Here is a 14,842-nt window from a genome sequence, read left to right on the forward strand (position 1 = left end):
TGATAACAGTGGAACAAAATGCTCTAGACTCTAGAGCATTTCTAAGCTTTGGAAACTGAAGATAGAGAAACTCAAAAAGTGCTGGCTGTCAGAGCCATGTACAGAGGGTGGTGAGGGGTTCCCCACCACTTTGAGAAGGCTGGGTAAATACAGTTGAAGTATGGGCTAGTGGGTCTGGCAGTTGACCATCAACCCAAACTGCAAGCTCTCAGCACCTCTGTTCTTGTTGCTAAAAGCTCCTTGTTGGTTTGATAATTGGTGCAAATGATGCAACATCATTTATGCTACCACTTGTAGAAGAGCATTTTCTAGGCCTCCATGTCTACTTGACCGCTGAGAAATGCAGCATTGTCTGATAAGGTGGTTATTTTCTAGCTGAAACACACCTTCCACATCTAATCCAGTTGTGCCTGAGCAGAAAACTTTCAAAAGCCTCTGCAGATGGATTGCAGCAGTCCTGCTGTACCCTGTGTTTGTGTCACAGTGAGTGCTTGTGGATGACGGCTATAGAATAAACCACATTCCAGCCTAGGTGGGGGCAGAGATTCCAGTGAACTATGTGCTCCCAGTCACAGTGAAGTCTTGTGACTGGTATGTCATCCCCTGGCTTTTTCTTTTCCTCATGCCCTTCTCCTTGTCCATTTTTGGTGTTACCAGAATCTGAAAGAGCAGTAATCTTCACTTGCCACAGGTTCTCTCTCCAGTCTTTTCAGCTTTCTTATGGCTCTTCAGCAGAGTTTGCATACCTAGACTTGGTTCAACTTCATGCTGTGCTTAGCTGACCTTGACAATGTCCCTGTCCTCTTTCCATCAGACAGATGTCTTCTGGAGCAGTGCTGCTTTGTACTCTCAGATCTAGCAATCTCATGGAGGTACAGAAGAGGGAGCATCCATGTCATCAGGTTGCAATAGTATTACCTCTCATTTTGCTTACTATATTATAAATCTTGTTATTCTGGGAGACTCAGCCTGCTTCTAGCTGTTTGTATCTTCTATTGTCTTATGCTTTTTGGCTAAGGCTCCAAGTTTCCACATTTTATTTTAGCGTATGTTGTGATTCACTTTGGTATATGTGAGACTAGGAGTACTGTTGAACATTGCCTATCCAGTTTTTGGACTCATTTTCTGACTTGCTACCATTATGATATGATTTATGGTGGAGTGACTGCATCAGCTGACAAAGGAAGAGTTATGGATGGATGTCAGCTATCTGGGCTTCTGTAAGACCTTTGACACAAACACAAGTCCTCTACAACATTCTTCTCTCTAAACTGGATAGATACGGATTTGATTTGCCCAGTTCTAGAGCCCTCAGCATAGGAAAGACATGGACCTGTTGGAGCAAATCCAGAGAAGGGCCACAAAAATAAGCAGGTGTTGGAACACCTCTCCTATGAAGAAAGGCTGAGAGACTCAGGGTTGTTTAGCCCAAGAAGGCTCCAGTGAGACCTTACTGCAGCCCTTCAGCACTTAAAAGGGGCCCTGTAAGAAAGATGGGAACAGTCTTTTTAGTACGGTCTCTTGTGGCAAGACAAGAGGTGATGGTTTTAAACTTAAGGAGAGGAGAATTAGACTAGACATGAGGAAGATGTTTTTTACAGTGAGGGTCGTGAGGCATTGGCACAGGTTGCCCAGAGAGGTGATAGAAGCTCCATCCCTGGAAACTTTCCAGGTCAGGTTAGATGGGGCTCTGAGCAACCTGAGCCTGCAAAGGAGGGTTGGACTAGGAGACATTTAAAGGTCCCCTCCAGCCCAAAACATTCCGTGATAGTCGAGAAGGGAGACACTGCATCCTCAGAGGCCCACCCTTAAGCACTGCAGACTTTGTCACTGTAGTGCAGAACAGGGAATGCCCTCAATGTCAAACTGAGTTTGAGCTCTCAAATCTGTCGAGAAAATTGTGTCTTCCTTCCCAGTGCCTGCTGCCCCTCAGGTAGCTGCCTAGCACCTCCCAGCCTAAAATGGGAGAGCATTCCCAATAGGAACTAATTGCTTTGGGAGCCTCCCTGAACATCTGTGTCTAATCAAATCAAACACCCACACTAGGCGTAGCAGTGGCCAAGCATCAGCAGTAGCTCAGAGCCTTGGAAGGGGCTTGGTTGGAAGGGGGTTGCATCAGGAGAGCAGCCTCCTGGGGCTTGCAGTTGTGGTGGTGCTGCCTTTTGTAGCTTGCCAGTGACAAGCTGCAGAACAAAACCACAAGGCTTGAGATGTAGCTCAAAACTACAGAATTTTTAGAGCCAAACCACAAGGCTGAGATTTTCAGTAATTATAAGCCAGGAAAAGTTCTTTGTTGTTTAGCCCTGCATGAGACTTTGCCTGCTGTATAGGTAGATGTATAAAAGCTGGTCTGCTGAGACTCTGTTTCTCCCTATGATTGTTTTAGAAACTACAGAGGGAAAGCATACCAAAATGAAAGATTTCCCCAGGTGTCTCTCAATAATAATCTCAGGAGAACTGCCCAGAAAAGGTACAGGGAAGAACGGACAACAAAGATAAACGAGACAGGAGAATGCAGACCAGTTTCAGAGCAGTGTGATAGCTGAGGAAAATGCTTAGGGATGGATGAATGTCTGGAGAAGCAGCTACACAGAAGGGACCAAAGTGGACAGGTGGTAATGCCACCTAGGGGTAGGGTCCAGTTTGCACTGGCATTGAAAACCACATGAAAGGAGCCCTGTATGGTCCCAGGAGTTCTCACAACCACTGTGATATGTGTGGTTATCTCCACAATGGGAAGATGGACACCTGTGATATGTGTAGTTACCTCTTTCTGAACAGCTCAAGCAACAAAGAACAAAAGTCTCAAGTGTTTGTAATCTTTCTTCTTTTTCTCTTCTCTTTAATGTTCTGAGTGTAATGTAAGAGCTGTGTAAAACCTACTCAAATTCCAGAGACTCCGATGGAGTGTGAATCAGCACAAAGGGCAGGTTTTGTCCACTTGCAGGCCTTTGGTTTGAATTGTTTGCAGAATGTAGGCAATGCTATATTTAGAGTTGCACGTGAAATTGTAATTGAACTTACAAATTTATTTTAGTTCCAGGGTCACACACTATTTTTCCAGGGTGTGCCTGCTTAAACCCATGATAAGATGGTTTCACTGAGTGAGTAGCTGTTCAAGATTTTTGTTTATCATCTTCATTTCTGTGAGGCCTGAAGCATGCTTAATGCAAGTGGAATCTCTGTATTTTTTTTTTCCTCCGTCCCTGGAACTGAAAGGGCTCTGCTTTGCATGGGCCTTTAGGAAATTCCAAAGGTTTAATATTTATACAATTTTTAGTGAATTTTCAGAAGGAGGCAAAACTCAGCTGGCATACAAAATCTCTCAAATCCCTTGGTCGAATGGTTGTTGGACTTTATTAACATCTATGACATTAGTTTCATTTTTTAAATGCTAAAAATGTCATATTGTCAGGGAAAGTGTTAGACTGTCTTAACACCAGGCATTGTTTCTAATTCAGCTGTGATAAAAGAACGTGAGTGTTAATTAGAGTTGGGGTATTCTTTGCATTTAGAATCATTGGAAAAGATCTTTTAAGATCATTTTATCCAACTGTTGATCATCAAGACCCAGTCATTAAGGGTCCTGAAAACATTTTGCCATTGTCAAAATGCAAACTTAAACTGAAGAGATCCTTGCCCTGGTCAGCAAAAGTGTATTATGTTTGGGCCTGTAGGACTGAAACAGGATAGCAATGGTGTTTGGCTGTCTTAGGCTGCTGGTTTGAGTAACAGCATGCATACTCATGGAGTTTTCTGTGTTAAAGCCTTTCCGAAGGCAAGAGCCATCTACCAGGGTTTCATTCTTCAGGATCTGAAATTCAGCATCTAAAGACAAGCATGGGACTGATCCATAAAGAAGCCTGTGTAAGGTGTTAAGCACCATGTGGTGTGACAGTTCAGAGGAGCGTGTGCAGTATAAACAGCATGTGAAATGCAGCAGGCATAGGATGTAGCAGAATTGCCCTTGATAATTACAGGGCTAATCACTGCTGGGCTGGGGAGGCTCCTGAGGGTTTTGCAGGGGGGTCATCAACATTTTCAGCAATGCCTTGAAAGCAGCTGCAAAGGCACTGTTAAGGTGCAAGAAGCCCAAAACTGGTGTAAGTAATGGCTTCCAAAGCAGGTGTGTTTTATGTAGTGTAATATCTGTCTCTGCTGCTTCTCATGGAGGTTACAAGAAAGATGGCTCAATGCTGTGAGAAGGAGACATTCAATCAGATTACCCTGCCAAAGCTGCTGGTTAGCAGATTAAAATTCCTGTGATTCTCCCTGTGCCCTGCTCTGAATTTGTAACCCAAAGAGAAGGGAGACACTAGAACGTGGTTGTTCTGTAAGTCCTGTGAACACAGAACCTCTGGTTATTCTGAGGGCAGAACATGGTATACCTGCTAGCATCTGGACCAGCAATGATACAAGAGTCAGAGGGACACGAGTCCCACCCTAGGCAGGGCATTCTGACAGCAGCAGTATTCAAGGCCAGTGATCTCCCATATCTTCAGGGTGAAGAATTTAATTAAAAAACAATCCCTTGGGTAAGCATAAAGGACATCCTTAGCTGTTTTTTCCCTTGTACCATGAGCATGCATGACTCCACAAAACATGTAAGATTACAGCCTAATTCACATAAAACTAAACTGAAGAGGATAAAGTGGGAAACATGTAGCTCTACTAAAAGCAGAGCTGTATGGTCACTTTTAGCTTTTTGAATGTTCTTAAAGGCACTTGCTACCTAAGGGTACATCCCCTTGGATGCAGATGGGAGTGATCACAGCATGTGCTGGAATGCTTAAGCCATTAACCAAACTAGATGAAAAGCCATTAAGCAAACAAACTGAAGTGCCAGTAAGAATGAAAAGATGGTACCAGGGAGGGGTTATTCATGCTAAAGCCCAGACATCTCCATCTTCCTCACACTTAGCATCCAGACTAGTTTAAGGGCATCTGCACATGCAGCTTTCACCCCTCCAAGATGCACCCTCCCACTACAACCTTATACAAGTACCTTGTGGGTGAGCAAGGACAGCAGGAACTACCAGCACTAATGCATTTTAACTTTATCTTTTTAAGAATAATAGCAACCTGCTATCCCTTGTAAATAATTGTGTTTTATTGTTTTATCTTTCTCTTCTTTTTTTTTTCTCCTTTTTTGTTACCAGAGTGCCTCTGATGGCTTTTGGAAGTCAGTGGCAACCCGTGTCCCAAGAGAACCTCATGAGATACGTATCCTGAATCCCTACTTCATCCAGGAGGCAGCTTTCAGCTTCATTGGGCTGCCTTTCAACAACGGCCTGATGGGCAGAGGGGTAGGTATAAAGTGGAACAAACGAAACCCAGGGGAAGGGCAAGGGACCAAGCAGCAGAGTAGGCTGCTTATGCTCTTCTTACTTTTCCTTTGGGTCTCACTATTGCACATTGAAAGGAAGGGACTTTGGCTCTGTGCTCAGCCTCCTTAACACCAAGGCAAGATCCTTCCTTTCTGATCCAAGGCAACATCTGTTAAAGAGACCCTTTTGTGGAGGCAGCTCTGCAGCTTCCAGCATCAGTGACAGTTTCCTGTGCCAGAAGGGCACTTGTTTGGGTGGATGGAAGGAGCTGCTTCCCAAAAGGAAGAAAGAACTCTGCTCTCTGTCCCCTCAGTGCATCTAGAAATGGTACAGATCTCCCTAAAGGTCATGCTGTTGGTTTACAATTTACTGTCCTCATGGAGACTACAGCCTAAAATCACTGACACTGCACATCTCATCCTGGATCCCAGGTTTATAGGAAAAGAGCTTAAAGGTTTGTTTATGAGACCTTGGGTAAGTAACTCTGATCTCAAAGTGACAAGTTTTAGATGTAAAAGATTATGAAAGAAAGCAATGTAAAGCACAGCTTTAGGTCATAGTTATTAACAGAATACCTCCGTGGTCATTCTAGAATCTGTCACCCCCAGCAGAGATTTTTGGAGTATTAGTGTGAAGTAGGTGATGACTTGGATTTTCTGGATTATCTCACACTGCAACACTCTGTGAGAACCTATTTATATTTGCTTTACCTAATATATCAGCCATTAGAGAAACTATTACTTGGGTGAGTAAATTACTCATATTCACATGCATTGTAGTTGTTGATAGACACCACATGGCACATTAGCCTCGCTGACAGACCCAGAGAGAAGCACTTTTGCAGGACAAGGTCTTCTTACTCTGTTCCTCTGTTGTACAGGACACTTGCCATGTGGCAGCATGAATTTGGTCTAGACAGAAGAGTGCCTTATTTTCCATGCTTTAATTCTATTGTGAAGAAGTCTTCAGAAATATTAGAGACATTTGGTTTGTACAGGTCAGATGGGTGGGTAGCTGGAGGTAAGAAATTAACTTCTTAAAATGCAGTGTGAAGACATGCAGGCAAATTCAGCAGCACAGAATGGGGCTTTTGTGAAATGCATTGCTGCGTGTGTATGTACAGAAGCTGTCTCAAGGTTCTGGAACCTCTGGGTTTTTACCCTTTGCACTGAAGGTATCTTCTTCCAAATATTCCTGTCAGCTAAAAAGTAACTTTGCCTTCTACATTCTTCAGAACTTACCCTTAGAGGAATGTGGTCTTGATCTGTCTTCCAAAAAATCAAGACTACTGCTGCTCCAATGAAGGACAGAAATGATCAAGATTTTTGCCTTTGTTTTCTCTAGATTTGATTTTATTTTTAAACACGTTATTTTAATACACAAGATATTGCTTAAGCTGAGAGGAGGAGAGAGAATCCGGAAATGAAAATGCTGTGAACTGAGGTTTATGAGGTTTTGATAGGCTGTTTAACACACATCAGATTGGGAAATGAAGGCATCTTAATTGAAACCTGATGTTTTACTTCATGAAAGTTCATTTGAGTGTTTAAAAATAGTTTATGGAGCTTTAAGGAAAGCAGTCTTTGCCCATGACCCCAATGAGATTGTGTAAATTGTAGTTCATTCCTTCAAATGGGGCAGCAGGAGGTCTGCAGGTGCACCTGTGGAGCTGGGACATTAATATACCCTGTGCTGTTTGTGCAAGGACACTTTAATATAATGATTCTGTCAGGTTTTAAAAATAGGGAAAGACTATTTCTAGCCTTCAACTATGGACTGCTGTCATGGAGCTGCTGGGCCTTCACACTTACTGAATGCTGCTGCATCAGTGCAGATGCTTCAACAGAAGCTGCTGCTGCCAATGTAAAGAGTAAAGAAGAGTCTGAGTAGGATCCCAGTCATAAGAATTTGCTACAGACTGAGATTTTAAGTGGGAAGGGTGCAAATCAGAACCTCTAGACCAAGATTCCAAGTCTCACTAAAGATTTGAGAGAGATACAGCAAGAAAGCTGGTAAGGGGCTTTTTAGGATGTCATGTAGTGATAGGACTAGGGGGAATGGAGCAAAAATAGAAATGAGTAGATTCAGACTGGATGTTAGGAAGAAGTTCTTCCCCATGAGGGTGGTGAGACCCTGGAACAGGTTGCCCAGGGAGGTAGTAGAAGCCCCATCCCTGGAGGTTTTTAAGGCCAGGCTGGGTGAGGCACTGAGCAACCTGATCTAGTGTGAGGTGTCCCTGCCCATGGCAGGGGGGTTAGAACTGGATGGTCTTTGAGGTCCCTTCCAACCCTGACAATTCTATGATTCTCTGAGGAGCTAGAGCAAAGAGAATTATTCCATGAGAGACTGTGTGACCCAGCAGCCACAGAACATGGCTAGTTGGGTTCAGGATCATGCTTTAGAGATACGAGACAGCATGGAAAACTTTATTCCAGAAATAAGTATATGAACATGGAAAAGGAAAATGCTGAGGTCTAGAAAGCAGCAGTACAGTGAACAGTCTGTGTCCTGAGTTTCTTGGGGGAAGCCAGGATAAGGGCAGTGTGGTGCCCCCATGCTGCAGTGTGCTGTGGTATGGCTGGGCAGGCTACACACAAAACGATCAAGGCTGGGGGTGCCTTAGTAATCAAGGCCAAAATGAAATCCTGATAAAGAGCAGTAATATTCCACTCTTCTTTGGTTCTGATGCCTAAATAAACTTCAGTGCTTCTCTTGCACACCACATATGGTAACAATGTGCTGCCAATTAACTTTGTAATTTGGGGGCTTTTCCAGCAAGGTTGAGGAGAGCTAGCAAAATAGTTTGGGGCTGATCTCAAAGTGTTTTTCCCAGGATTCAATAATGGGTGAATGTAGTAACATCCTCTGCTTTGATAATGTAATTTGGGCCATATGGTTCTGGAGGATGATAGGGGAGTACAACTAAGATGTGTGTTTTGGTTGTACTTGTGGCATTAGCAGCCAAAAGTTTGAGCAAGGAGCAAAAGTGATCACCACAATGGATAGTGTCCAGTCAAGTTTTTCAGGAGTTTCCTCAGTCCATTTACTGAAGTCTTAAAAAGAGGGAGAACCTTTCCCTACTATATGTGGACTTCTCTTTTCATGTGATAAGCCAATGAGGAGAAAACCACTTTATTTTAGGATCCTAGCAGTGTCTGGGGAAAGTTAAATATTAATGCCTGAAGATGGTTTAGCACCAAAGCTAGTAAAGATCCTCTTTTCAGTTAAAGAATCTTCTTAAGGAGTTGACACAGGCCACTAGACAAAGGTGTATGGATGTGATTGATGTTTAGGTGGAAGTTCTGTCTGTACAGGTCTTTTGGGCTTGAAACCAATCATCTCTGGTAATTTGGGCATGCAATAACCTACCTAATGCTGCAGACAGCTGTACTGGGGGATAAGCAGTTCAGAGGCGTCATTGCCTGTTGCATGTGCAACATTGGGGATTGCTATTGCTGGATTCTTTTTACTGTGTAGTGAATAGTCTCATCTACTCAGTAGTGCTCAGAGCCATTTCAGGAGAAGCTTTCTGACTCCTCTGGGAGCCCTGAGCATGGTGTGAGATGGTCAGGAGAACATTTCAGATGGCACAAATTGTCAGGACTGTGAGGACTTAGTGCAACCTGATGTTTGTCTCTTCTCTGTGCTGGTGCTGTGCATCCATGAAACTGCTTGTGATATAAATTCTTATGAGATGAAGCTCTGCTCTTCAAAACTGAAAACCTTTGGTTTGTTTGTGTACTGGAAATGGCTGAATCTGTAGACTACTTATTAAAGAGATAAAGTATCCTCCTCTGAACTTCATCCAGCCTCATGTGTGATGAAGGAGGAGCCATGTGCAGGAGGTGTTATCAGGCACCAGGCCATATATTAGCACCTCTGCAGGGTACTGACAGCCCTCGAGCACTCAGGGATTAACCTCTGATGCTGGGCCTTAGCACGTCCTGCTCCAGGGCTTCTCTTTGCAGTGATGTCATTGTGGCAGCCCTTCTGGGAATGCCAGTGGAGATCCTTTGCTCCTTAGGCAGTTTTTTAGCTCCCCTGATATCCTGATGCTTTTTCTTACTACGCACTGATACCAACAACCTTTGTCCCCTGTGCTGTTCTTGCTGGACTGTCTCTGTGTGACCTGTTGGGTCTTCATGAAACAGAAGAGAGACGGGGGATGTGAGAGTAGGGCAGTCTGTTACCCCATCCTTCAGTTGCCTGCTTCCTCTCCTGTTTTTTTTGCACTCCTAACATCATCTAAGGCAGGTAGAAGGACAGGTAAATAGCCACTGCAGCTGCAGTCAGTTAAATCTAAAGACATAGTGTCATTGTAAGCTTTGAGTTTGCAAGGCAGCACATCTGCTTCATGGGCTGGACTCTTAAATCCATTAACAGTGCAGTGTGGCCAATCTGTGACCTGCTGGGGAATGGACACTCAGACAAGCCATTATAGAGTGGCAGGTAAATGCAGACCTGATACTTCTTGGTAAATGCCCAACCACATGCTTTTTAACACAATCAGATGCAAAGTAACTGAAGGGAGTTTACTTTTCAATGAAAGAGTAAGCCATGAACTTCCAATTAGCGTGAAGTGTGTACATGGTTCACAGAGCAGCTAGCTTGTAGTAAAGTCATGCCCTCACTTGCTCTCCATAAAATCCTTAGACCCTTAAGAAATACTCCCTGCATTGCACAGGAATCTCCTTGATGGCAAACAGTGAATCAGAACTTGTGCATCAAGTTAGATGTCGTCAAAGAGAGTTGATTTGGGTTAAGTCATATAGGAGCTCAGCAGCTAAATGGCAGGATGGACCTGCTGGGCAGCTTGTCATGTCTCCAGCACCAGGCCCCTGGCCCTTCCCTTTTGCTCTGCTGCAGACCACCAGTTCTGGAGGCTCTCTCCCGCTTACAAGGGATAACTAGGGGAGGTGAATGAATTGTGTTGGAGATGCTCTGCTTTGTCTTTTGAAGCCAAATATTGCAGCTGATTCAGTGCATGGATGGAGGTAACCTTACAAATGCGCCTTACTCAAAGATTGCAAGCTCCTGTGACAGAGACCACTCTGCAGAATGCCAGGCACTTGTCTCCTCACAATAAGTGATGTTAAATTGCCTTTCATAGCATATTGCCAAACTTGCCCACTAAAGGAAGCAAAGTGTGGGGTTGGGTTCACTCCTGTGCAAACATAAATGAAGAAAAAGGTAATACAGTGACTGTTGTGTGGTGGCTATTGCAGTTTTGTTCTGTCTTTCTTTTGGTTTTAGTTTATTGCCATTAGGTGATCAGGTCTGTAACTGATAAAACAAAGGTAGCAATTTTTTCCTTGGTGAGCCATTTTTCAAGTTTTCACCTCAAATAAATTATTATACTAGTCAAAGCAATCCGAATATCTAGCTGCATTGCTGGTTTTAGGGAATTTAATCTTCAGCGACACTTAGACTTTTAGTGAAAAGGGTAACAATTGGAATAGTCTGAACAATCCAATATGTCTTACCCTGAGCCAAGTGAAATCCCATAAATAACTGGAATTCATTTAATATATTAAGGCAGTCAAATATTTCCAGAACCAGATTTACAGCAGTCATTTCCTTCCAGTCCAGCAGGCAGTGACACAGGAGTGACCCGGGCATGGAATGAAAAGCGACGAGAGCTTTTCACATGCACCACGCCAAGAGCAGTTGTGCTCCCCTGGTTCACTTGCCAGCACCAGACCTCCAGTGCGAGCCTGCGAGGTGATGCTCAGCCTCCATTAAGTTCAAAGTGGGGCTGATGTTCATTTCTGCTGACTGCTTTCTTTTCTTCTGTGAGTAAAAGTCAGTCTTTAAAGCCTCTTCAGTGGGATCAATGGAAGATGAAACATCAATGCCTTGAGTGAAAGCCTTTTGTCTTTCCCCTTGCAGCAGAAAATAGTGGAGGAGGAGTTAGGAGAACCTATCCTATGTCTGTTTGTACTTCTAAAGGCATTTCTGGGCCCATGACCTGGTGCTACAGACTGACCATGTTTGCACCATGCAGAGCTTGCAGTGATCCCTAATGATGCGCAAGACAAGGAGTCTTTGCCTCTCCTGTCTCTGTGCTTTTCTCACCCAGGATCCACCATGCATGTACTCACTTCACCTGTGGGGGACATGTGCCAGGGGTCTTTTGGAAGGAGCCACACTCTGGATGCAGAGGCAGCCTTTGCCCAGCACTGCTGAGGTGACATGTTGCTCACCACTTCTGGGTTCTGTCAGATGGCCTTTTGATGTCATCTCTGTCTCCTCTGTCAGTCTGCTGCATTCTCTCAAAAGGGACCAGGCAAAGGGCTGGTCCCTGAGGAGCATTGTGTTAGATAGAAGCATTACATTTTCCAGATGTGTGGGCTTAGATAACCAGTTCAGGCTTGGAGATGTGGGATGTCAGTTCAGGTTGATCAAGTTATCCAGGGAGGTTGACCTTGCAGTTGTTTACCAGAGCTGGAGAGGGGATGCTGAACCTTGGATTCCCTGTGGGCCTCAACTGGAACAGGCACGTGTGAGACATAGCAGCAAGTAGAGAGCTTGCAAGGCCAAGTTCAATGCTTGTGGCAGGGAACTGGCAGGGGAGAGGGCTGCCAATGCTTCCTAGGGTCTTGCCATTCCCAACTCTCTCCAACTGATGGACAGCAGTTCAGGTCAGAAACTCATGATGGCCACATCTGGAACAGTAGTGCTTCTGGGCCACCCAGGCATCCTCCACCCTTAGCCCAATGAGTGCCTAGCCCACAGTGTCAAGTCTTTGTGCAACTGGGCAGTGTCTCAGGAGGCTTGGCTAGGTACTGGCCACAGATAGGCTGCTGTTCATTCAGCCATTTGGTTGAAAGCAACATTGCTTGCTGGTACAGGAGCACCCAGGCACAAAGAAGGCCATAATCAGGGAGAGAGGCTTTGAGCTGTTCCAGGTAAATAGACCTGAGGAAAGATGTTGGGATTTTGTTTGTTGGGTTTTTTTTTTCTCTTTAGCAAAGGCCTAGAATAACAAGAGGCCCACTCAGTTGTGTTTGAGAGAGCTTTATTTTCATAACTCAGTGCAGGAGGTGTGGTGGTTGCTTTGGTATGTCTTTGGGGCACGGCACAAGGGTGTGTGTGGTGAGATAGCAGTGACGCATTGTGCAGGGCATAGAGAGCCAGCTCTGACACAACCATGTCCGTGATGCCTGTCCCCCACTTTGCCCCAAAGGTTGTACATGGTTCATTAGGTCCAGACTAGAGCTTAGCAGCAAACGAATTTATATACCTGTGAACAATCAGGAGAGCTTGGAAGCTGCGTAGGTACAGCCAGAGAATAGCTATAGTAGTTTTCACTCTCTCTGATACATATGCCCTCCCATTTGCCACTTCTCTGCTGAGAGGAGAGTCCTTTCCCCATGACCTGGAGAACACTGCTGAGTGGGCTTCTCTGCAGCACCACTCCCCAGGACCCATCCCTAGATACTACAGGGCCTTCTCTTTCCAGTGCCACAAGCAGGGCATGAGGCAATGCTTAATTTTCAGCAGAGAGAAGGAGTAGTTGAAGTTGAGCAGGCTGTCACAGGAGAAAAGGGCTCCATTTCTGTAGTTCAAACAAAAGCAGGACCAAAGCACTGTTCTGACTTATGAATGTCATTTAGTTAGTCAGCAGTTGTACTCATTTCATACTTCTGTTCAAGCTGACTCCTTTTCCCCCCCTCCCCCCTCCCCCCCCCCCCCAATCTCTCTAATTCTCCTGTTATTGTTTAATCTTTTTTATGGTTGCTTCTTTAATATACACAGTTTGGAGCAAATGCCCAGTTATGTGTATTTGATCCAGATGCCTCTAGGTGCACACACAGTTTGTACTCATCTTCTTCTGGTGCTGTTATCTGCACCATTTACCAAGGGTAGGCTCTGCAAGCACCTCTGTGCTGCCCTAATAGTTACTGCCCTCAGGGAATAGCAGGGATAACAATTTTAATACTATTTCCTCGGTGGTCTTCTCTAGCCCACAGGGTTGTGCCTGCAGCAGTGGGATGTGAGGCTGCATCTCAGCAGTGAAGGTGTGAATTGGCTGTAGGGTCACATGCTAGGCTGTAGCTGCCACAGTAGTGAATGCTAACATCAGTAAGGCACAGTTTAATTAAAACCTGCTGTCAGATTATCCCTTTATGAATGTGATTTAGGGCAACAGAAAACTATTTTGGTAAGGACACCATGTGATTTTCTGATGCTTGTAGGGGGTCAAACCTACAATCTGAGAGGTCAGGAAGTCTTAGGTAGTCTTTGGTATTTCAATAATTTTTGAGAGGAGCAGGCAGTACTGAGGTACTGACATGTCAAGAACTACTGAAGAAGGAAAGCAGAGGAGAAAATTACCTCCTATTTTTTTCATAAAGGCCATTCAAGGTATTATATGTAGAAAAAAGTCAGGCAGACATTTGGTGACCAAAGGAAAGTTCACTTTTGATTTCTGTAATCTGTTACTCTCCAAACAGAAATAGGAGTATGCATGAAAGAAAGCTATGGTGTCTTGGCAGACCTCCCATAAGGTTGGGTAGTATGATTAATTCTTTGTGGTTTCTAAGACTCACATTAGAAAGTTAGCTCTTAAATGTTAACTTGGCCAGTGAAATTCCCTCCAGGCAAAGACCCTGTGTCTCCCTTGAGCTGTACCGTGGGAATGGGCCTGGTGCAAGTGTGGGTGGTGTTAACACCATCTTATTCCCAAGGACATAACCATTTATTCACTATGTTTTGGACACTGTAACTACAGCTCAGCTGAGGGAAAGGGTTTTGTGGCAAGTCTACTTCCCAGCTGATGCAATACCAGTGACATCCAAATGTCATCTCCTATGTAAAACATAAAGCTGAGAATATCTGAATCTGAACTGCTGTGCCTGGGAAGACAGGATGTTCTTGCATATTTTGAAATTGGGGTGATTTTTTCTTATCCTTGCCTAAATAAACTTTCACCATTTTTTTGAACCCCCCCCTTGATATTTTATGGCTCATAGTGAATTAACAATTAATTAAAGTAGCCAGAATAAAACCATAATTGTTTGTGGTGAGTATCAGTTGAAATTAAGCAGTCAGAACAAAATGACTCTGCTGATTTTCCTGTCACCTAGAGCTGGCACAGAAGGATGCAGTAAGGCCTTTTTGTTTCAGATGTGTACTGTTACAGTACACTGCAAATGTTTGAGTTTAATGTCTCACTGACTTAGCAATAGGTTTTTGCACGTTTGTCTTCTGATTAGTGTAATTCCCATGCAGTGTACTGGAATTCTCTGTAACACATGGGTTGTGCTCCCAGCTCTGCACATCTCAGCTAGGCTATGGGTGGCATTCTTTGCTTGGAAACTGTTGGCATTGGGACTGGTCAGGCAAGCAGAAGTGAGCGAGATAGCGTGCTGCCAAAAGTCGGTTCCTCTGAACAAGAGTCAGAAGCTCAAAACAGTGTGTTCCCAGTCTGGTACAAACATCAAGTGAAATGCAATAGCATTGCTCACTGGTACACAGGAAACTGTTTTAAATGCAAAGTATAGGAGTGCAGT

The 14,842-nt window shown here is 44.2% G+C and overlaps 1 protein-coding gene across 1 annotated transcript in view; it reads left to right on the top strand.

The window, feature by feature from the left end:
- Positions 1 to 14,842, top strand: part of ST3GAL3 (ST3 beta-galactoside alpha-2,3-sialyltransferase 3) — a 184,116-nt gene that overhangs the window by 155,100 nt on the left and 14,174 nt on the right. Inside the window, exon 10 of the mRNA XM_054384658.1 lies at positions 5,160 to 5,306. Within this exon, the coding sequence (XP_054240633.1) occupies positions 5,160 to 5,306 (147 nt within the window). The remainder of the gene's footprint in view (positions 1 to 5,159; positions 5,307 to 14,842) is intronic.

The sequence above is a fragment of the Indicator indicator genome, chromosome 10 (assembly GCF_027791375.1).
Source record: "Indicator indicator isolate 239-I01 chromosome 10, UM_Iind_1.1, whole genome shotgun sequence".
Lineage (NCBI taxonomy): Eukaryota > Metazoa > Chordata > Aves > Piciformes > Indicatoridae > Indicator > Indicator indicator.